Source organism: Scyliorhinus canicula, chromosome 2, assembly GCF_902713615.1.
Source record: "Scyliorhinus canicula chromosome 2, sScyCan1.1, whole genome shotgun sequence".
In the NCBI taxonomy this organism is placed as follows: Eukaryota; Metazoa; Chordata; class Chondrichthyes; order Carcharhiniformes; family Scyliorhinidae; genus Scyliorhinus; species Scyliorhinus canicula.
This window is the reverse complement of record NC_052147.1, coordinates 208,641,967-208,661,808: the sequence shown is the minus strand read 5'-3', so window position 1 is coordinate 208,661,808 and position 19,842 is coordinate 208,641,967. Positions and strand designations below refer to the sequence as shown.

Sequence of the window (19,842 nt, the reverse complement as noted above, 5' to 3'; positions counted from 1 at the left end):
CCACTTCGGGGCCTCATTCTGCCGTTGTTGCTCAACAAGCACTGGGTTGCATCACAGGGAGCCTAAAAATTGCCTGATCGGGATTCCCAGCATCGGATGGGAGTGTCGGGTCAGAGGGGCCTTGCTGGAGGAGATTTCTGTCCCCTGGGTCCTTGATCCTTAGGAAAGCTCACAATGGTCACTTAAGTGCCTGACTGGAAATTAAGATGGTGAGCCTTCCCCAAAAGAGGAAACGAGGGGCTGTCGCTAGCTGTCAAGCCAGTAGAGGAGGCCCCCATTGCCTGGATTAAATTCTGCCTTGAACGTTTCACTTCCTATTTGCCGTTTATACGTAATATATTTCTGCTTTTGTCTCAAGGAACTCGACAATCTTCTGATGAAGCCACTCAAGAAAACAATACTACCTCAAAGTACTAAAATTTTAGGGAGATCATCTATCAAGACTGCTTTGACTTTGTGGGGTCAATGAATCTAATCTATTCCAAAATCGAATAACCAGGGAAAAAGCCTGCTTTCCTTCCAGAACAAAGTGCAGTTTGTTTTGTAGAAAAAAGATAATACAGCTGGAACTAACTAAAAACATAATTAAAGAAGAGCAACTGAGGACGCTTGAAATGGATCAGTGAGATTGTGAGTTATCCAGATCAAGGCAGCATTGATTTAAACACCAGTGTGTGCTGAGTTGGCCGATCCCAATGAGGGCAGTGGATGGGGCTACAGTTAGCATGAGCAACCCTTGATTAGGAAGAGGAAACTGGCCATAAGTGCCGAGGTATCCTGAAACCCTTCCAGAATTGTATGCACACAATTGTCAGCTGATTACAGGATCGGGCTTTGCAAGGTTGGCTCCCTCCTATAGCCAAATAGCCTGCAGTCATTTACCATGAGGGTTCATACATTATACTGTAGTCGACTTTTTTGCACTGAGTGAAGAATTTGCATGCATTCGAGTGCTGCACTGAGTGCTGAATTTGGGTGCATTTGCGTGCTATAGGGAGAGTTTGGTGACTGAGGGATATTAAGAGTTAATTTTTATCTAAAGTCTAGTCTTTCTTTTATCTAGTTAATTAACTTAAAAGTTGCTGTTTGAGTTCAGAAGTGAGTTTTTAATCAGCTTTAAACAGAGGTTCTACTTGAAGCTACTTGCAGCTGGAGCTTGTGAATGAGTTAAATGGATTAGGCCAGTGAAATGAAATGAAATGAAAATTGTTTATTGTCACAAGTAGGCTTCAAATGAAGTTACTGTGACGAGCCCCTAGTCGCCACATTCTGGCGCCTGTTCGGGGAGGCTGGTAGGGGAATTGAACCCACGCTGCTTGGCCTGCTTTAAAAGCCAGCTATTTAGCCCTGTGCCAAACCAGTTTTTCAGAGGCTAGAGTCAGACTGTGTAAATGTGAGCCAGCTTACAGTGCTGACTTTGTTTGCACTGAGTGCTGAATTTCGGTGCATCTGAATGCTATAGTGAGACTTTGGTGACTGAGGGAGATAGGTGACGAGGGAGATAGGTGCTCCTTTCATTTAGTTTCCTACACTTCCTCAAAGAGTGTGAAGGGAGCCGGGCGTTTACAGAGAGTGCAGCTGACTGGGAGCAGAGCCGGAGGGAAGAGTTCCAGCCGGTTCACAGGGCAGCTACATTCTGTAAAGAAAAAGTTGTTTGTTTTTGAGTTTTTTAATTTTTAATAAATTTTATTTTTTGCGTTTTTGTTTTGTTTTTTGGGGGCAGCACGCTATCATTGTATCATTTTGCAAAATCACTCATTTTAGAGGGTTCACTTGGGAGAGTAGCAACAGTATATATTTTTTTTTAAAGGGCCTAACGGGTGTTTAAGTTTTTTTTCCTTTTCAAATCTCTTTGTGAATTCAGATCAGAGGGGATGGAGGCTAGGGAAGTTGCATGCTCCTCCTGTAGGATGTGGGTGGTGAGGGATACCACCAGTATCCCCGCTGACTATACCTGCGGGAAGTGCACCCAACTCCAGCTCCTCAGAGACCGCGTTAGGAAACTGGAGCTGGAGCTGGATGAACTTCGGATCATCCGGGAGGCAGAGGGGGTCATAGAGAAGAGTTACAGGGAGGTAGCCACACCCACGGTACAGGACGAGTAGCTGGGTTACAGTTAGGGGAAGGAAAACGAACAGGCAGACAGTGCAGGGATCACTCGTGGATGTTCCCCTTCAAAACAGGTATACCGTTTTGGATGCTGTTGGGGAGGGAGGGGGGATGACCTACCCAGGGAAGGCCCTAGTAGCCAGGTCTCTGGCACTGAGCCTGGCTCTGTGGCGCAGAAGGGAAGGGGGAGAATAGAAAAGCAATCGTGATAGGAGATCAATGGTGAGGGGAATGGATAGGAGATTCTGTGGTCGCAAACGAGACTCCAGGAATGTATGTTGCCTCCCGAGTGCCAGAGTCAGGGATGTCTCTGATCGAGTCTACAGGATTTTTAAGGGGGAGGGGGAGCAACCAGAAGTCGTGGTGCACCTAGGCACCAGCTAAGAAAAGGGTTGAGGTTCTAAAAAGTGATTTTAGGGAGTTAGGTTGCAAGCTAAAGAGCAGAACGAACAGAGTAGTGACCTCAGGATTGCTAGCGGTGCCACGTGCAAGTGAGGCAAGGAACAGAGAGCTAGTGCAGCTGAACACGTGGCTACAGGGCTGGTGCAGGAAAGAAGGCTTCAGATATGTGGATCATTGGTATATCTTCTGGGGAAGGTGGGACCTGTACACGAAGGACGGATTGCACCTAAACTGAAGGGGCACCAATATCCTGTGTGGGAGGTTTGCTAGAGGTCTTCGGGAGGGTTTAAATTAGTTTGGCAGGGGGATGGGAACCAGAGCTATGGATCAGAGGATAGGGTAGCTGTTGAACAGGCATAAATAGTATGCAGCAAGTCTGTGAGGAAGGATAGACAGTTAATAGGGCAAAGTTGCACACAGTGGAATGGGTTAAAGTGTGTCTGTTTCAATGCAATGAGTGTCAGGAATAAGGGAGATCAGCGGGCAGCACGGTGGCCTAGTGGTTAGCACAACCGCCTCACGGCGCTGAGGTCCCAGGTTCGATCCCGGCTCTGGGTCACTGTCCGTGTGGAGTTTGCATATTCTCCCCGTGTTTGCGTGGGTTTCGCCCCCACAATCCAAAAATGTGTAGAGTAGGTGGATTGGCCATGCTAAATTGCCCCTTAATTGGAAAAAATAATTGGGTAATCTAAATTTTTTTAAAAAAGGAATAAGGGAGATGAACTTAGAGCACGGATCAGTACTTGGAACTATGATGTTGTGGCTATTACGGAGACATGGATTTCACAGGGGCAGGAATGGTTGTTAGATGTTCCAGGGTTTAGATGTTTTCAGAAGAATAGGAAAGGAGGTAAAAGAGGAGGGGGAGTGACACTGTTAATTAGGGAGTGCACCACAGCTGCAAAAACGAGGCAGTTAAGGAGGGTTTGTCTACTGAATCAGTATGGGTGGAAGTCAGAAACAAGAAAGGAGCAGTCATTTTACTGAGAGTTTTCTATAGACCCTCCAATAGCAGCAGAGTGATGGAGGAACAGATTGGGCTGCAGATCTTGGAAAAGTGCAGAAGTACCAGAGTTGTTGTCATGGGTGACTTCAACTTCCTTAATATTGACTGGAACCTCCTTAGTGCAAATGGCTTGGATGGAGCAGATCTTGTCAGGTGTGTACAGGAAGGATTCCTGACTCAATATGTGTATAGGCCGACTAGGGGGGAGGCCATATTGGACTTGGTGCTCAGCAACGAACCAGGCCAGGTGTCAGATGTCTCGGTGGGAGAGCATTTCGGTCATAGTGACCACAACTCCTTGACCTTTACCATAGTCATGGAGAGGGATAGGAACACACAGTATGGGAAGGTATTTAATTGGGGGAGGGGAATTTATACTGCTATTAGACAGGAGCTGAGGAGCATAAAGTGGGAACAATTGTTCTTGGGGAAATGCACAACCGTAATGTGGGGGTTGTTTAAGAAGCACTTGCTGCGAGTGCTGGATAGTTTTGTCCCACTGAGACGAGGAAGGGATAGTAAGGTGAAAGAGCCTTGGATGACAAGAGAAGTGGAGCTTCTAGTCAAGAGGAAGAAAGCTTACATAAGGTTGGGGAAGCAAGGATCTGACTTGGCTCTAGAGTTACAAGGTAGCCAGTAAGGAGCTCAAAAATGGACTGAGGAGAGCTAGAAGGGGGCATGAAAAAGCCCTGGCAGGAAGGATTTGGGAAAACCCCAAGGCGTTCTACACTTATGTGAGAAATAAGATGATGAACAGAGTGAGAGTAGGGTCGATCAGGGATAGTGGAGGGAACTTGTGCCTAGAGACTCAGGAGATGGGGGAGGCCCGAAATGAATATTTTGCTTCAGTATTCGCTAGAGAGAGGGACCTTGTTGTTCATGAGAACAGTGTGAACAAGGTTAATAGACTCAAACAGGTTGATATTAAGGAGGATGTGCTGGAAATTTTGAAAAGCATCAGGACAGATAAGTCCCCTGGGCCTGACGGGATATATCCAAGGTTACTACGGGAAGCGAGGGACAAGATTGCTGCACCGTTGGGGATGATCTTTGCGTCCTCACTCTCCACTGGAGTAGTACCGGATGCTTGGAGGGAGGCGAATGTTGTTACCCTGTTCAAGAAAGGGAATAGGGATATCCCTGGGAATTACAAACCCATCAGTCTTATGTCTGTGGTGAGCAAAATATTGGAAAGGATTCTGAGAGATAGGATTTATGATTAATTATAAAAACATAGTTTGATTAAAGATAGTCAGCATGGCTTTGTGAGGGGCAGGTCATGCCTCACAAGCCTCATTAAATTATTTGAGGATGTGACGAAACACATTGATGAAGGTCGGGCAGTGGATGTAGTGCATATAGATTTCAGTAAGGCATTTGATAAGGTTCCCCATGGTAGGCTCATTCAGTAAGTTAGGGGGTATGGGATACAGGGAAACTTGGCTGTCTGGATACAGAATTGGTTGGCTGAAAGAAGACAGCGAGTGGTAGTGGATGGAAAGTATTCCGCCTGGATGTAGGTGACCAGTGGTGTCCCGCAAGGATCTGTTCTGGGACCTCTGCTCTTTGTGGTTTTTATAAATGACTTGGATGAGGAAGTGGAAGGGTGGGTTAGTAAGTTTGCCGATGACACGTAGGTTGAGGGAGCTGTAGGTAGTGTTGAGGGTTGTTGCCGGTACAATAGGACATTGAAAAGGATGCAGAGCTGGGCTGAGAAGTGGCAGGTGGAGATCAATCTTGATAAATGTGAAGTGATTCATTTTGGAAGGTCAAATTTGAATGCTGAATGCAGGGTTAAAGGCAGGATTCTTGGAAGTGTGGAGGAACAGAGGGATCTTGGGGTCCACGTACATTGATCCCTCAAAGTTGCCACCCAGGTTGATAGTGTTAAGATGGCGTATGGTGTGTTGGCTTTCAGGGGGATTGAGTTTAAGAGCGCGAGGTTTTGCTGCAGCTTTATAAAACCCTAGTTAACCACACTTGGAATATTGTGTCCAGTTCTGGTCGCCTCATTATAGGAAGGATGTGGATGCTTTGGAGAGGATGCAGATTAGATTTACCAGGTTGCTGCCTGGACTGGAGGGCATGTCTCATGAAGAAAGGTTGAGGGAGCTAGGGCTTTTCTCACTGGAGCGAAGAAGGCAAAGAGGTGACTTGATAGAGGTGTACAAGGTGATGAGAGGCATGGATAGAGTAGATAGCCAGAGACTTTTCCCCAGGGTGAAAATGGCTGCCACGAGGGGACATAATTCTAAGGTGATTGGAGGAAGGTATAGGGGAGATGTCAGAGGTAGGTTCTTTACACAGAGAATAGTGGGTGCGTGGAATGCACTGGCAGCAGAGGTGGTGGAGTCAGAGTCATTACGGACATTTAAGCAACTCTTAGACAGGCACATGGACAGCAGTACATTTAAGGGGTGTAGGTTAGGTTCATCTTAGATTAGGTTAAATGGTCAGCACAACATTGTGGGCTGAAGGGCCTGTATTTTGCTGTACTGTTCTATGTTCTATGCACTAAGGAACTGCAATCCAGCAAAAAATTCACCACTATTCAGTTGCAGAAGGAAGAAAACCGGTGGGAAAAAAATCTGTTTCCTATGTTATTAAAAACTCCGACATAACTTAACTTATTTTCTACAGTTACAATTCTAAAATCTAATTAGGAAGGTCTCGTTGTCATAAGTGGTTCAGCGATTTTGTTCCAGTGATAGAATGCATCACTATAGGTTACAATTTTTTTAAGCTACTGATGTACCATCAATTAACACAAGACGTGTAGTGAAGGAAACTGTGGCTTTAATCAACTAAACAGAAAGCCTCCTGGCCACTGATCTCGAACTGGGGCAGGGCCGGAGGTCAGCCACCTTTATACCGTGCCCGAGGGGAGGCGGAGCCATCAGGCAATGGTTTACCACAATACATGTAGTACAGTAACAGTTTACCACAATACATATAATAGATTAACAGTGGTTTACCACATTCACCCCCTGTTGAAAAAAAGAGTCCAGCGGGGGTGAAGTGGACTTAAAGGTCGGGTCTACCTTCTGCCGTGATCACCTCAGTTCCGGCTGTGGTGTGTGCACTGGTGTCGAGACCTGTGCGTCCGGGAGAGGGTTGTCTTCTTCTTCGCGGTGGGGGGGGGGGGGAAGAGAGTGTAGGGGCGGGGTGGTGGTGATGGTCGCGGGTGGGCCTGTGGGTGCTAAATCCCGGAAGGAGACTGTGTCCTGCCGCCCATCCTGATGTGCCATGTAGGCATATTGTGGATTGGCATGGAGGAGCAGGACCTTCTCGACAAGGGGATCCAATTTATGCCTCCTCGCATGCTTCCGGAGGAGGACGGGCCCCGGGACTGTCAGCCAGGACAGGAGCGAGACCCCTGAGGTGGACTTCCCAGGGAAGGCAAACATACGTTCGTGAGGGGTCTCATTGGTGGCAGTGCACAGGAGCGACCGGATGGAGTGGAGCGTACCGGGAAGGACCTCCTGCCAGCAGGAGACTGGGAGACTTCTAGACCGTAGGGCCAGAAGGACGGCCTTCCAGACCATCGCGTTCTCCCTCTCCACCTGTCCATTTCCCCGGGGGTTGTAGCTGGTCGTCCTGCTTGAGGCGATGCCCTTGCTAAGCAGGAACTGACACAACTCGTCACTCATGAAGGAGGAACCCCGATCGCTATGGATGTCGGTGGGAAAACCGAACAAGGTGAAGAGACTGTGTAGGGCCTTGATGACGGTGGCAGAGCATGATCATCATGCCAGGGCATGGGGAATCGTGAGTACTCGTCAACAACGTTGAGGAAGTACACGTTATGGTCAGTGGAGGGGAGGGACCCTTTGAAGTCAATGCTCAGGCGCTCGAAGGTGCGGGTTGTGCGGAAAACACATTTCTCCTTATTGTATGTGAGGTTAAGGAGCTTAGCGGTGTGGAGGAAATGCCCGAGGTTTGCGTCATGGTCCTGTTGGTCATGGCTGTAAATAGTGTCATTATCTAGGTATGGGAACGTGGCCCGCAGCCCGTACTGGTCAAGCATTCGGTCCATTTCTCGTTGGAAGACCAAGACCCCATTGGTGATGCTGAAGGGAACCCTGAGGAAGTGGTAGAGGCAGCCATCTGCCTCTAAGGCAGTCTATTGGCGGTCCTCCGGGCGGATAGGGAGCTGGTGGTACACGGACATCAAGTCAACTGTGGCGAAGACTCGATACTGCGCAATCTGATTGACCATGTCAGATATGCAGGGGAGGGAGTACGCATCGAGCTGCGTGTACCGGTTGATTGTCTGACTGTAGTCGATGACCATCCGGTGCTTTTCCCCAGTCTTGACGACCACCACTTAGGCTCTCCAGGGGCTGGTACTAGCCTCAATCATCCCCTCTCGTAGGAGTTGCTGGATCTCGGAGCTGATAAAGGACCTGGCCCGGGCACTGTATTGTCTGCTCCTAGTGGTGACGTGCTTACACTCCGGGGTGAGGTTAGCGAAGAGCAAGCGTGGGGCGACCTTAAGGGTCACGAGGCTACAGACGGTGAGGCTTTGGAGGTGGCCCTTAAAGTCGAGCTCCAGTAATAGGGCAGTGAAGAGACGGGGAAGGACGTAGAGCTTCAAGTTAGTGCACTCTGCGCCTTGTACCGACCGGAAGGGTCGCGACACAGTACCCCTGGATTTCTACAGAATGCGATCCGGAAGCCAAGGAGATTTTCTGGGTCGCGGGTAAAATTGGGAGGGAGCAGCGCCTTACCGTATCTGGGTGGATAAAACTGTCTGTGCACCCGGAGTCGAAGAGGCAGGCCTTCTCGTGCCCGTTGATCCGGACAGTCATCATGGATTTCGTGAGATGATGAGGTCGAGACTGGTCGAGTGTGATGGAGGCGAGCTTCGGAAGGTGGTTGGTGGGCCGGCCGGAGGTAGCGGTGGACAGCGTACGACCGGGTGAGCAGGGGTCCCGGGAGGCGGCGGAGTGGTTCCAAGATGGCGGCCCCCATGGGTCGCGGGTGGCATCAAAGGTGGTGGCGAAGATACGGCCCCCATGGGTTGCACATGGCGAGTGGCAGCGAAGATGGCGGCACCCACGAGTTGCACATGGTGGATGCCGCGGCAGATGGGGACGGTCCCGACAGGCAGCAGGCAGCGCTGCCAGGCCTAAGAACTTTAGGGCCAGGTCGGGCCTGGCAGATTTTGGTGAAGTGGCCTTCCTCCCACACCCGTTACAAATCGCGATCCGTGCAGGGCAGCGTTGTCTGGGGTGCTTACCCTGGCCACAAAAGTAGCATTTCAGGCTTCCAGCATTGGCGGGCTGCTGCGCAGCACAGGCTTGCGCCGCACTCGAGTCGGGTGATGGGGGCGCCCACGACGTCCACGAGAGTACCGCGTGGTCGGAGGTGTCGGCCTCCATGTTCTGGAAAGCCACTTCCAGTGTGTTTGAGAGTTGCACTGTCTCTGGGAGGCCGAGTGTACCCCCTTCGAGCAAGCACTGGCGGATGTAATTGGATTTAATGCCCGCGACATAGGCATCCCTGATCAGCAGCTCCATGTGTTGGACAGCTGATACCGCCTGGCAAGCACAGTTCCGGCCGAGTACCCACAGGGCACACAGGAATTCGGCTTGTGATTCTCCGGGGCATTGTCGGGCGTACACCTCATTTACTGCCTTTACGTACTGTCCCTTCAGCAGCATTATCGCCTCCGTATACGAGGGGGTGTCTCTGATAAGAAGGAAAACCTGCGGGCTCACCCATGCGTTGAGTATTTGAAGCTTTTGGACGTCGGTGACGTCGTCGGTGGAGGATCCGAGGTAAGCTTTGAAGCAGCTTAGCCAGTGCTCGAATGTTGCAGTGGCGTCGGCTGCTTGTGGGTCCAGCTCCAGGCGATCAGGTTTGAGAGATAAATTCATCTTAAAAGTTTAGTTTATTAATTTGATGTGCCATCAATTAACACAAGACGAGTCGTGAACGAAACTGTGGCTTTAATAAACAAAACAGAAAACCTCCTGGCCCCTGATCCAGAACTGGGGCAGCGCCGGAGGTCAGCCACCTTTATTCCGAGCCTGAGGGGAGGCGGAGCCATCAGGCAGTGGTTTACCACAATACATGTAGTACAGTAAGTTTACCACAGTACATATAACGTATTAACAGTGGTTTACCACAGCTATCTGCATACTTGGCAAAATTCTGGAGGATCACTTTTTGTAATCAGAGTGAAAGAGAATTTTAAAATGCAGCCCTGTGAACAGTTTAATTTATTATTTAAAATATCGGAAGGCAAATTAGCACACCCTGAATATGTAAACTTTGCGATCATCTGAATCTGCTATTCTTTTTTTAAATTTTCTCTCTCACGGGTTTTTCCTACTGTTTATTACAGCAGTAATAAAACTCTAGGGGCTGGGTTTAATGCAGTCAATCATGGCAGTAAACATGGTGGTCAGGCCACTCAATGGAGGGACAGATCACTCTCCCAGTGGTGGCAAAACCTCCCTCGATTAAGTCAGAGGATGGAAGGGGGCTGACACAGGATTTCTGGTCGCCAGTAGCTGGATGTCAAATAGGCTCATTAATGCACCAAGCTCACCATAATTTAGTGGTGGCTCAGGGACTGAATGGGGGCCAGATAGCTTTCCTGCACCTTCGGAAAGATTGTCGAGTTTGTCAAATGGCCTCCCGGGATGCCTGATCGGCAGGGGAAGGGGATGCTGAAAGTCACTCTGAGGGCCCTTGCCTTCACTCACCTTTGGTCTTGGGTCCCACGATTACCCTGGACCTCTGGTGGTGGCATTGCCACAAGCTGCCACCATTCCTGCAGACAGCTCCAGGAGCTGCTGGTCTCGGATTGGCCAACTGTGGCCACTCAAGTAGTGTCTGAAGGTGAACTGATTCAGCAGTTCACCACCTGGTGGGCAGGACCCCCGTTGGTCTGACAAAATCCCGGTCACTGTGTCGCTACAGCTAGAAAAAAAAAATTCAGGCCAGCGATTTTAAATTCTTGTCCTAGTTCTCTCCTAAATGCCTCAGCAAATATAGGAACACAATCGGGGTAACATTCACAGGTTTGACTGCAATACCTATACACACAACACTTGCCAGTTGTTAAACCAATTCTGTTGAAATGTTCATAGGACCAGCAAACAGTACACAACTCGACAACTAGCACACATTACATTTCCACGGCAAGTCTTCCGAGGCATTTTCATGCAATGCGTTCAAGGCTGTTTATTCAATTTTGTAAATTTCAGTGTGGTTGCAGCAGCAGAGTCCAAGTACTACATCACAATGTGTCTTTTGCATTACTAAAACTATCATTTATGGCTGAACTGAGCAATAAGTCCTGCAGAAAGATTTACATGATACAGTTTTTCATTGATTTAATAGATTTTGAGGGTAACTAACTTTCAGCAATGGTATAAATGGGATGATATTGGATCAGCTGTCTATTATATCAAAAAGTAATACCACAGACATACATCTTTGACAGGAGAGTTAGATCCTGGACATCTATTAAGTAAATTGACAGGAAACCTTACTCACTGTGAAATGAAGTGGTTAAATTCTGTGCACCATTTTTCCGGGTTTAACAATGTAGGTGGCGGGTTTCTGAAAAGCAAAAACAACATGAGGTTCAAATTAATAACAAATGATTTCCAAGATTAGATTTATTTATTCATCGATATTTAACTGTTGGCCTTGTTTGGAGTATAGAACTGTATATTTCTAACTATGCAATTTTCACTCAACATCAACTGAGAAAAGTCAGAGTCACAGCGTCATTTACAGCATTAGAGGAGTCTATTCAGCCCATTGAGTCTATTCTGGCTTTCTATAGAACAATCCAGTCAGTCACACTCTCATGCTCTGTCCCCATTGTCCTGCAGATATATTTCTTTCAAGTGCCCAACCAGTTATCAATGCTGTGATTGGGTAATACTTATTGACAATCCTGAGTTTACTAATAGCTACACTAACAACCAATTTAAGAGAATAAATCAAGCTCACGATATGCCTCATTTATATTTGCTCGAAGTGACATATATTCATATACAGCGACCCGTTCTCTGCAAACAACTCATTGAGGTTGAGAAGGATAAGAGGCGATTTCATTGAATCAGAAAATATTTGACATGGTAGATGCTGAGAAGGTGACTCCCCTCATGGAGGAATCTAGAACGAGGTGGCATAGTTTCAAAATAATAGATCTCTCATTTAACACAGAGATGAGGAGGAATTTCCTCTCTCAGAGGACTATTGGTCTTTGCAATGCTCCTCCCCAGAGAGCTGTGGAGGCTGAGTCATTGAATATATATTCAAGGCTAAGTTAGACTGAATTCTGATATACAAGGGAGCTCAAGGGTTATTCATGCAGACAGGAAAGCCACAAGATCAGCCATGATCCTACTTAATGGTGGAACAGGCTTGAGGGGCCAAATGGCCTACTACTGCTCCCATTTCTTTTGACCCTATGTGATATAACCCCCAAAGAGCAAGTCCAAAGACTTTAGGAGACAAGCAAAAGCATGTCTTCAGGATACCCAAGTATGCATGAGGCACTACTAGAGTTTACCAAGCTAAAACCGTACAACCTTGTGGAGTATCTTCCTGCAACATATGCATCTAAATCCACCTTACTTAATGACATTCCTGGCACACAGTGTAATTTGGAGCGTACTATCCCAGTGAACAGTTTTCCTGCCCCTTTGGTTTTAATTAGTAAATTAATCACTCACAGTGCCCTCGGGTAATATGGACTTGGTTGGTTCAAGTATCCAATTACTGACTTTACCAGAGAGAATGAGTTTGGTTTGAATTCTCCATTGGCAGGCAAATTATATGGTGCCACCATAACCCCAACGAATGCACGTCTTGCCAAAGAACGATAGTCACTTGTTTTGCTATTAGAGAATTTGAAATCCTCACTGGTGAACTGGAATTCTTTGAACAGAATGGGTAAATAGCACAATAACTACTAAGCTGAGAATAGCCATTAAGAGGAACAAGAACATTGCAACTGATGACAACATAGTCACTAACCATACCCCATTAAAACAGGTGTTTCTATTAGTTGTGTATATGGAGTCAATGCAGAGGATGCAAAGCTTCTCTGCAACTCGAGCATGGGATTTCATGCCCAACCTTCACGTAATATTTTTCAGCAGCCCTCACCCAAGAGTTCAAATTGTGACTGTGCATTCAACATTTGCTTTCAGCACACTGCACCAGCCACACCAACCTCTTAAAGATCCTCATGTTCAGCATGAACAATTAGTGCTGTGACTCTGCAACGGTTTCTTCTTGACACCAAAAACGGCTGGGTTCTGAATGTCGCAAATAAATCAGAAGCCCTTAAATTGCATGCCTGTGAATGTCAAACCATGAAAGAGAATATACATCTTAGTATATTCCAATCAATGCTCATGGGTCCTTTGAACTGTGAAGGGCCACAAATACTGAACATGAGGCTCCTCGAGGATAATGTTATGCTCCCTAGAGAGATTCACATTCCAAATGACTGCCTTTGTTGCATCATAGTTGTTCAACAGGACAAAGAAATTTGTGTGATATCTACATGGAAATTGCAACACAGAACAGGTCATTCAACCAAACAGGTTTGTGCTCCGCATGAGCCTCCTTCCACTTGAAAAGTTGTCTTGTGGAACTTGCTCTTATGAAAAGTCTTGCATATAAAACACTTTCAATAAATATTCAGTAAAGACTCCAAAACCTAGGACTCGGCTCCTCCCTCTGCAATTGGATCCTCGGCTTCCTGACCCACAGACAGCAATCAGTAAGGATAAACAACGACACCTCCTCTACGATGGTCCTCGATACCTGGGCCCCACAAGGCTGCGTACTTTGCCCCCTACCATATTCCCTATACACACATGGCTCCAACTCCATCTACAAGTTTGCTGATGACACGACCGTAGTGGGTCAGATCTCAAAACAACAGTGAGTCAGATTACAGGAGGGAGATAGAGAACTTAGTGGCATGGTGCAATGACAACAATTTCTACCTCAATGTCAGCAAAACTAAAGTCATTGACTTCAGGAAGCAAAGTTTAGTGCACACCCCTGTCTACATCAATGGTGCTGAGGTGGAGATGGTTGACAGCTTCAAATTCCTAGGTGTAAATATCACCAACAATCTGTCCTGGTCAACCCACATCGACGCTACGACCAAGGAAGCACAACAGCGTCTATACTTCCTCAGGAAATTAAGGAAATTTGGCATGTCCACAATGACTCTTACCAATTTCTCTATATGTACCATTGAAAGCATCGTATCTGGCTGCATCACAGCTTGGTATGGCAACTGCTGGGCCCAAGACCGTAGGAAACTGCAGAGAGTTGTGCACACAATCCAGTCCATCATGCAAGCCTGTTTCCCACCCTTGACTCTGTCTACAGCTTCCGCTGCCTTGGGAAAGCGGACAGCATAATCAATGACCCCTCCCACCAGGGCTATTCTCCCTTCCAACCTCTTCCATCGGGCAGAAGATACAAAAGTTTGAGAACATGCACCAATAGATTCAAAAACAGCTTCTTCCCCGCGGTGTTGTCAGAATTCTGAATGGCCCTCTCAGGGTCTAAACTGATCTTATGGGCCAAACTGATCTTTCTATGCACCTTCTTTACAGTTATAGCATTACATACCGTACACTTCACCCGCTCTCTATGTTTATGTATTTTCATTATGTATCCTCATGTATTTATCATATGTTCTATGTTTACATGTAAGGAGCAATCTGCGAGGACTGTACACAGAACAATACTTTTCACTGTACCTCAGTGCACATGACAATAAATCAAAATCTAAAATCTAAATCTATTAACCTAATTTCTCATATCATGCATTTATAATGGTCAAATTGTCACAATGGTAAAGCCCTATGACTATTTAATTGTGTGAAAACTCTCATTAACCTTCACCATTATAAATTATTGGTGACCCAACTGAAACAAATATTTTGGGGAAAGAAAATTCACCATTTTTCCTTCAATAATAATAATGTTTATTGTCTCAAGTAGGCTTACATTAACACCGCAATGAAGTTACTGTGAAAAGCCCCTAGTCGCCACATTCTGACGCCTGTTTGGGTACACAGAGGGAGAATTTAGAATGTCCAAATTACCTAACAGCACGTCTTTCGGGACTTGTGGGAGGAAACCGGAGCACCCGAAAGACACTGGAGGAAATATCAAGAGCATTGGTATCAGAAGTTCTGTAACCTGGTGTGTGCCAGGTGCTGGAAAGTGGGATTTAAATGAGCGGCTATTTTGTTTCTCTATTTTGGCTGACGCAGACACAATGGGATGATGGGTGGTGGTGGTGAGAAACAAGGGCATCAAAAGCATAATACAAGGAAGGCAAGAAAAATTTGAAATTATCTAACACCTTTCCTGACTTCAGCATATCCTAAAGAGTTTTACAGCCAATCAAGTATTTTTAAGTAGGCGTTGTTCTACTGCAGGAAATGTAGTCGCCAATTTTACAGACCGCCATGCTGAAGGAAACAACTCTACATTTTTGATAAATAGTGTGATGTAGAAATGTATTAATCGAAACCTGAAAAAGTTCAAAATATTTTGTAACATTTTGCAAAACTCTTCAAATATTTTAACAATGACCTTGGTTATCATGTCAGAAATGTTAAATATGATCAATGTGTCTGATAAAACACCCAAATAAATTTCAATGCCACTTGACATTAAGGCAAAATCCAACGTAAATTATTATCACAACAATATTTGAAAAGAATGCATAACCTGGGTGATCTCATGGGTGGAGTAATGGTAATGTCACTGGACAAGTAATCCACAGGCCGAGGATAATCTTCTGGGGACAGGTGTTCAAATCCCACAACAGCATGCGGAATTTATATTCAATAAAACCTGGAATTTTTTTTAAAAGCGAGACTCTTGCAATGTTGACTCTGAAGCTATAGCTGATCATCATATCTGCTTCACAAGTGTCCATTCCCAAAGCATTTTGCAGCCAATGAAGCATTTTTTAAGTCTATTACTGTTGTATGGAGGAGACGTTGCATCTTGTTTGTGCACTGAAAGTTCCCAAAAACAATAGATAATGGCTTATAACTTCCTGACTCATCAGATTTGGGGTGTAGCCGCCAAAGATACCTTGGGGAATCCCTCTCAGAGCATCCCAGGTAAGGGTTTACCTGGCAATTTTCCAGAAGGGTTAACTTCCCTGGGACAATACCGCTGCTCTAGGAATGATCTGACTAAGTGGCGTAAATCATTAACTTTGGATGGTTCTCTCAATTTTACACATATTACACTGAAAACATTAGAAGGAAAAAAAGCATTTATAACATCAGTGCAACTATTCAAAAGATCCATACTGAGCCCCACAAGAGACACTCCCCACACCACCCCTAACTGAGAACCTCACTCTCCACTGTATTCCCCACCATCTCCATCGACGTGAACACCCTCCGAGCCCAACCACCCCCACCCAAATGGCCCTCTGACCAGGGGCGGGATTCTCCAAGCCCCCGGCAGGTCGGAGAATCACCGGGTGGGCGGCGTAAATCCCGCCTGGCTGCCCCGCGATATTCTCCGGCCCCGCAAAAATCCCGTTGTCGTGATTCGTGCCGCGCGCCTCAGAGAATGTCGAGGAACAGTGCGACGCAACGTGCCCCGGGGCTGCCCCAATTCTCCGGGCCAGATGCGCCGAAGTCCCGCCGACATGACCACGGGTCACGCCGGCGTAAATCAAACCACCTATTTAACTGCGTCAACCAGTCGTGATGGTTGACGCCGGCCAGCGCGGAGGTAGGGGTCAGCGTGGGGCGGCTGCCGGAGATGTGGCGGCACGGCTGCAGGTGGTGGGGGGGAGGGGGGGTAGCAGGAGCCGTTGGAGTGTGCGTCCCGGGAGGAGGGCGGGGGGGGAGGGGCTGGTGGGGGAGGGGCAGGGGGAGGGGCTGATGGGGGAGGGACGGGGGGAAGGAGGGGCTGGTGGGGGAGGGGCTGGGTGGGGAGGGGCTGGGGGTGGGAGGGGCAGGGGAAGGAGGGGCTGGAGGGGGAGGGGCAGGGGGTGGGAGGGACGGGGGAAGGAGGGGCTGGTGGGGGAGGGACTGGTGGGGGAGGGGCTGGTGGGGGAGGGCGGGGGAGGAGGGGCTGGATAGGGAGGGGTGGGGGGAAGGAGGGGCTGGTGGGGGAGGGGCTGGTGGGGGAGGGGCAGGCGGAAGGGAGAGGCAGCGGTCTGCGCCAGTCCCCGGGCAGTGTACATGACTCATTCGTATTGGAGCAATCTTTCATCCCCACCATGTTTGAGGGACGCCCCCCTCCGGCTGAAGGGCTGGTTGCTGGGCGACAGGGGTTACCCGTTGCGGTCATGGCTGATGACGCCTATACGGAGGCCACAGACTGACATGGAGAACAGCTACAACGTTGCCCATGCATCGACCAGGGGTGTGATAGAAAGGTGCTTTGGGCTGCTAAAGATGCACTTTAGGTGCCTGGCCTGCTCTGGAGGGGCCATCCACTACACGTCAGATAGGGTCGGCCGTATCGTTGTGGTCTGCTGCGTCCTGCACAACATAGCCCAGCACAGGGGCGACGTGCTGCAGGCAGAGGAGGGGGAAGGGGAGGAGCAGCAAGATGAGGCGCAGACATCCCCAGATGAGGAGGATGGGGGCAATGGTCAGGACAAACTGGCTGGACATGGACTGGAGGCTGCCCACCGTTACCGGCTGGGCTAGCGGGCACGGGACAGGCTGATAGTTCACGGACTGGGGGGGGCGTGGGAATCGCTGAGTATGGGCACAGACTGCGCACTACAGTACCAGCCTACCACCCTCACCCAACACCAACCACCCGAACCCCACCCACCCAACACCAACCACCCTCACCCAACACCAACCACCCGAACCCCACCCACCCAACACCAACCACCCGAACCCCACCCACCCAACACCAACCACCCGAACCCCACCCGCATGTACACCACCCCTCCATTGCACATCCACCTGCAGCTCATGCGGTCGCCGGTGGAAGCGTGTCTATTGCAGGCCATGGAGGATGATGACAACCCGCTCTGCGATGAGCTCTGGATCTTCATCGTTGGACAATGTCTGACCCATGGCCACAATACCTCCCTCCACCCGGTCCGGCCCTGCATGCGGCCATGACACTGCAGCACATGGTCGCATCGTCTGCCCAGGGGGATGGCGAGGGTGACCCGGGGGGAGGGGGGGCACATTCACCTCAGGCTGACGTTCTATCATCCCCCACACACCCACTGGTGCTTACCTCACACCACACCCCCGCACGCTTCGGACAGAGCATAAAGGCAGCTTCTGTAGGTGTGAAAGTGATTTTAATAACAAACAGTTCATACACGTGCCCTAGCCCCAGAACTAATCTGTGCCCTGCACCCGTGCCAACTTACTCAGTGTTGAATTTTTGGCCTTACAGGCCCTATGACTACGTCTAGGTGGTTCCCCAGACGGTACAGCGGTACTGGAGGTGGACTCCTGTGATTCCTAACCGGCACTATTACCTGCTCCTGCAGGCGGGTGGACTCCTCCTCCGGTGGCAAGCCGGCCGTCACCCCCTTTGATCGTCCCTTGGTCTGTGCCTGCATCGGGTCTATGGGTGGGTGTGGTAACTCCAGGAACCCGGGATCCATCTGGGCGGCAGATGGTTGCCTGTGTCGTGTTGCCCTCCAACCGACCGGCCCCTAGGCTGCTCCTGCCTCCACCTGCTGTACTGGGACGGCTGTGTTGTGCGCACCAGCTAGTGTCCCAGATGCATAATCGCTAAAGTGCCCAACCGAGGTGAGTGCGTCAGCGATGGTGATGGGTGTAGGTGATAGCAGTGGCGTGATGGCGTGCTCCTCATCCGACCCGAAGTCCGGGGTCCCCTGGAGTGGTGATTCCTGTCCATCCGTCCCCTGTGTGTGGGTTTTGTCTGCGTCGGTGTCCTGTGTGTTAGGGTCCTGTGTGTTAGGGTCCTGTGTGTCAGTGTCCTGGGCGTCAGTGTCCTGGGCGTCAGTGTCCTGGGCTGGCTGCTACGGGGGCCTGTTGTTGTGGCTGCGACGGGGGCCTGTTGCTGTGGCTGCGACGGAGGCCTGTTGCTGTGGCTGTGACGGGGGCCTGTTGCTGTGGCTGCTACGGGGGCCTGTTGTTGTGGCTGCGACGGGGGCCTGTTGCTGTGGCTGCGACGGGGGCCTGTTGCTGTGGCTGTGCCGGAGGCCTGTTGCTGTGGCTGTGACAGGGGCCTGTTGCTGTGGCTGCGACGGGGGCCTGTTGCTGTGGCTGTGACAGGGGCCTGTTGCTGTGACAGGGGCCTGTTGCTGTGGCTGTGACAAGGGCCTGTTGCTGTGGCTGTGACAGGGGCCTGTTGCTGTGGCTGTGACAGGGGCCTGTTGCTGTGGCTGTGACAGGGGCCTGTTGCTGTGGCTGTGACGGGGGCCTGTTGCTGTGGCTGCGACGGGGCCTGTTGCCGTGGCTGTGACAGGGGCCTGTTGCTGTGGCCCGCCCGCGTCGCCGCACTCGCACTAGATGTGGGCGGCGTCCGCCTGGTGCTCCGGGTCTTTCCCTAGCTCGTGGCCGCTCCGGAACGTCCTGGGGACGATGGCCACCTGATGGGCTGGGCCTGTCCTCCAAAACCCCCCCATATCTCCCCCACCCACTATCCCTCCCCCCTACTATCCCTCCCCCCAATCCTTCCTTCCCTCCCCCTATCCTTCCTTCCCCCTCTCCTTCCTTCCCCCTAATCCTTCCTTCCCCCATCCTTCCTTCCCCCTATCCTTCCTTCCCCCCTATCCTTCCTTCCCCCTATCCTTCCTTCCCTCCTATCCTTCCCCCCATGTCCCCATTTCCCCCCCATGTCGCCTCTGCCCCATATCCCCCTCCCCCATATCTCCCCTTCGCCATTGGGATATGGGGGAAGGGGGGATATAGGGGGAGGGGAGTTATGGAGGAAGGGGGGATATGGGGGAAGGGGGGATATGGGGGATGGGGGGATATGGGGGAAGGAGGAATATGGGCGAAGGGGGGATGTGGGGGAAGGGGAGTCATGGGGGGATATGGGGGAAGGGGAGACATGTGGGGATATGGGACATGGGAGGGAAGGGGGGACATGGGGGGGAAGGGGGACATGGGGGAAGGGGGATATGGGGAAGGGGGAATAAGGGGAGAATAAGGGGGGATAAGGGGGGTATGGGGGTAGGGGGGATATGGGGGAAGGGGTACTATGGGGGAAGGGGATATGGGGGGATAGAAGGGGAAGGTGGGATATAGTGGGAGGGGGATATGGGGAAGAGGGGATATGGGGAAGGGAGGATATAGGGGAAGGGAGGATATAGGGTAAGGGAGGAT

The 19,842-nt window shown here is 49.7% G+C and overlaps 1 protein-coding gene across 5 annotated transcripts in view; it reads right to left on the bottom strand.

Moving 5' to 3' along the window:
* The window catches only part of myo3b (myosin IIIB), an 881,575-nt gene that overhangs the window by 653,618 nt on the left and 208,115 nt on the right, over positions 1 to 19,842 (bottom strand). For all 5 annotated transcript variants that reach the window (XM_038789471.1, XM_038789472.1, XM_038789473.1 and 2 more), the window contains one exon: positions 11,030 to 11,095. In XM_038789471.1, the coding sequence (XP_038645399.1) occupies positions 11,030 to 11,095 (66 nt within the window). The remainder of the gene's footprint in view (positions 1 to 11,029; positions 11,096 to 19,842) is intronic.